The 1,213-nt window shown below is 61.7% G+C and overlaps 1 protein-coding gene across 1 annotated transcript; it reads right to left on the bottom strand.

Moving 5' to 3' along the window:
- Nucleotides 382-964, bottom strand: LOC8074297 (transcription factor PCF3). Its single transcript, XM_021466119.1, has 2 exons — nt 735-964; nt 382-673 (listed from the first exon to the last, which is right to left on the bottom strand). The coding sequence occupies exons 1-2, from the start codon at nt 962-964 to the stop codon at nt 382-384; spliced, it is 522 nt and encodes a 173-aa protein (XP_021321794.1).

Raw genomic sequence — 1,213 nt, 5'->3', positions numbered from 1 at the left:
GACAACAATTCTTGTGTTTGCATGACATCCATGTTTGAGATCCGCAAATCCTTTGTTTTGCCATTTCGTGTATACTACGATGATCCTTTCTCGGAATGGTTAATTCAAATTTACTAATTCGATGAAGATGTTTATTCAGTTCATGTCAGATAAGGTTTTGCACCTCATATTTTCAATAAGGAAAAAGTCTAAATAACCCCCCGAAGTATTGATGGGCGTCTAGTTTTGGGCTTGACCTATAAAACCGGATAAATGGGACATTAAACTTTGGATGTTAGTTTAATTTACCCCTTGGGTGGTATTCTAGGGTGGTTTCCGCCTACGTGGCGGCCAGCGTGGCAAAGAGTAGGAGATCATCGGCGTCCTCCCTGTAGCACTTCCTCATGAACTCCCCGGCGCCAGGATCTTGCGGCGTCTGCTGCGGCTGCTGCTGGTGATGGTGGTTCCAGGCGCCGAGCATGGCGGCGTCCTTGTGTTGCGCCTGCCCGGCGAGAGGTGGTGGAAGGTCGCGGCCGCGGTGCGGGACGCGGAGCGGAGGGAGACGGCGAGCGAGGAGAAGTTGGCCGGGATGGTGCTGGTCCCTGTGGCGGCCACGATGGCGAGCTCCGCCTGCTGCAGCAGCCACTCGATGGTCTCGCCGTCCGTCTTGTGGCCCAGCTCCCGCGTGCCGGTCCTTGGTACCCGCGCCGCGCCGCGCACTGCGCTAGCTGCTGCACCTCCCCCGCGCCGCGCACTGCGCTAGCTGCTGCACCTCCCCCGCGCCGGCGGCGGGCGCGATGGCCAGCGACCCCATGAACGGCGCCATCCCGGCCGCGTTTGCAGCGGCGGCGTAGTAGAACGGGTGGTGCGCCACCATCTGCTGCTGGTGGTGCTGGTGGCGGTTCTGCTGCTGGTGCTGGTGCTGCTCGGAGGCGCTCCGGCTGCTCTTGGTGCTCGTGCTCGTGCTGCTCGACGGCGCGTCCATGGTGCTCGTGCTCGTGTTGCTGATGGTGCGTGGGGAGTGGGGAGATCAAAGGTGTGGGGCTGGGAGGCGAAAGAGAAAGAGAGAGAAAGAGAGGGAGACGTGGTGGAGAGAGAAGCAGGGACCAACCGCGGTTCGCTGCGACCAACCGCGGCGATGGCCCGGGCGCCAGCGTCGCGCCGCGCATTGCAGCGGCCGATGCCAGGACCGGCGGCGGCGGTACCTGCTCCTTCCGCGCCCACCCAGCGCCGC

The sequence above is a fragment of the Sorghum bicolor genome, chromosome 8 (assembly GCF_000003195.3).
Source record: "Sorghum bicolor cultivar BTx623 chromosome 8, Sorghum_bicolor_NCBIv3, whole genome shotgun sequence".
In the NCBI taxonomy this organism is placed as follows: Eukaryota; Viridiplantae; Streptophyta; class Magnoliopsida; order Poales; family Poaceae; genus Sorghum; species Sorghum bicolor.
The sequence above is the reverse complement of the archived record's forward strand: the minus strand, read 5'-3'. Positions and strand labels throughout refer to the sequence as shown.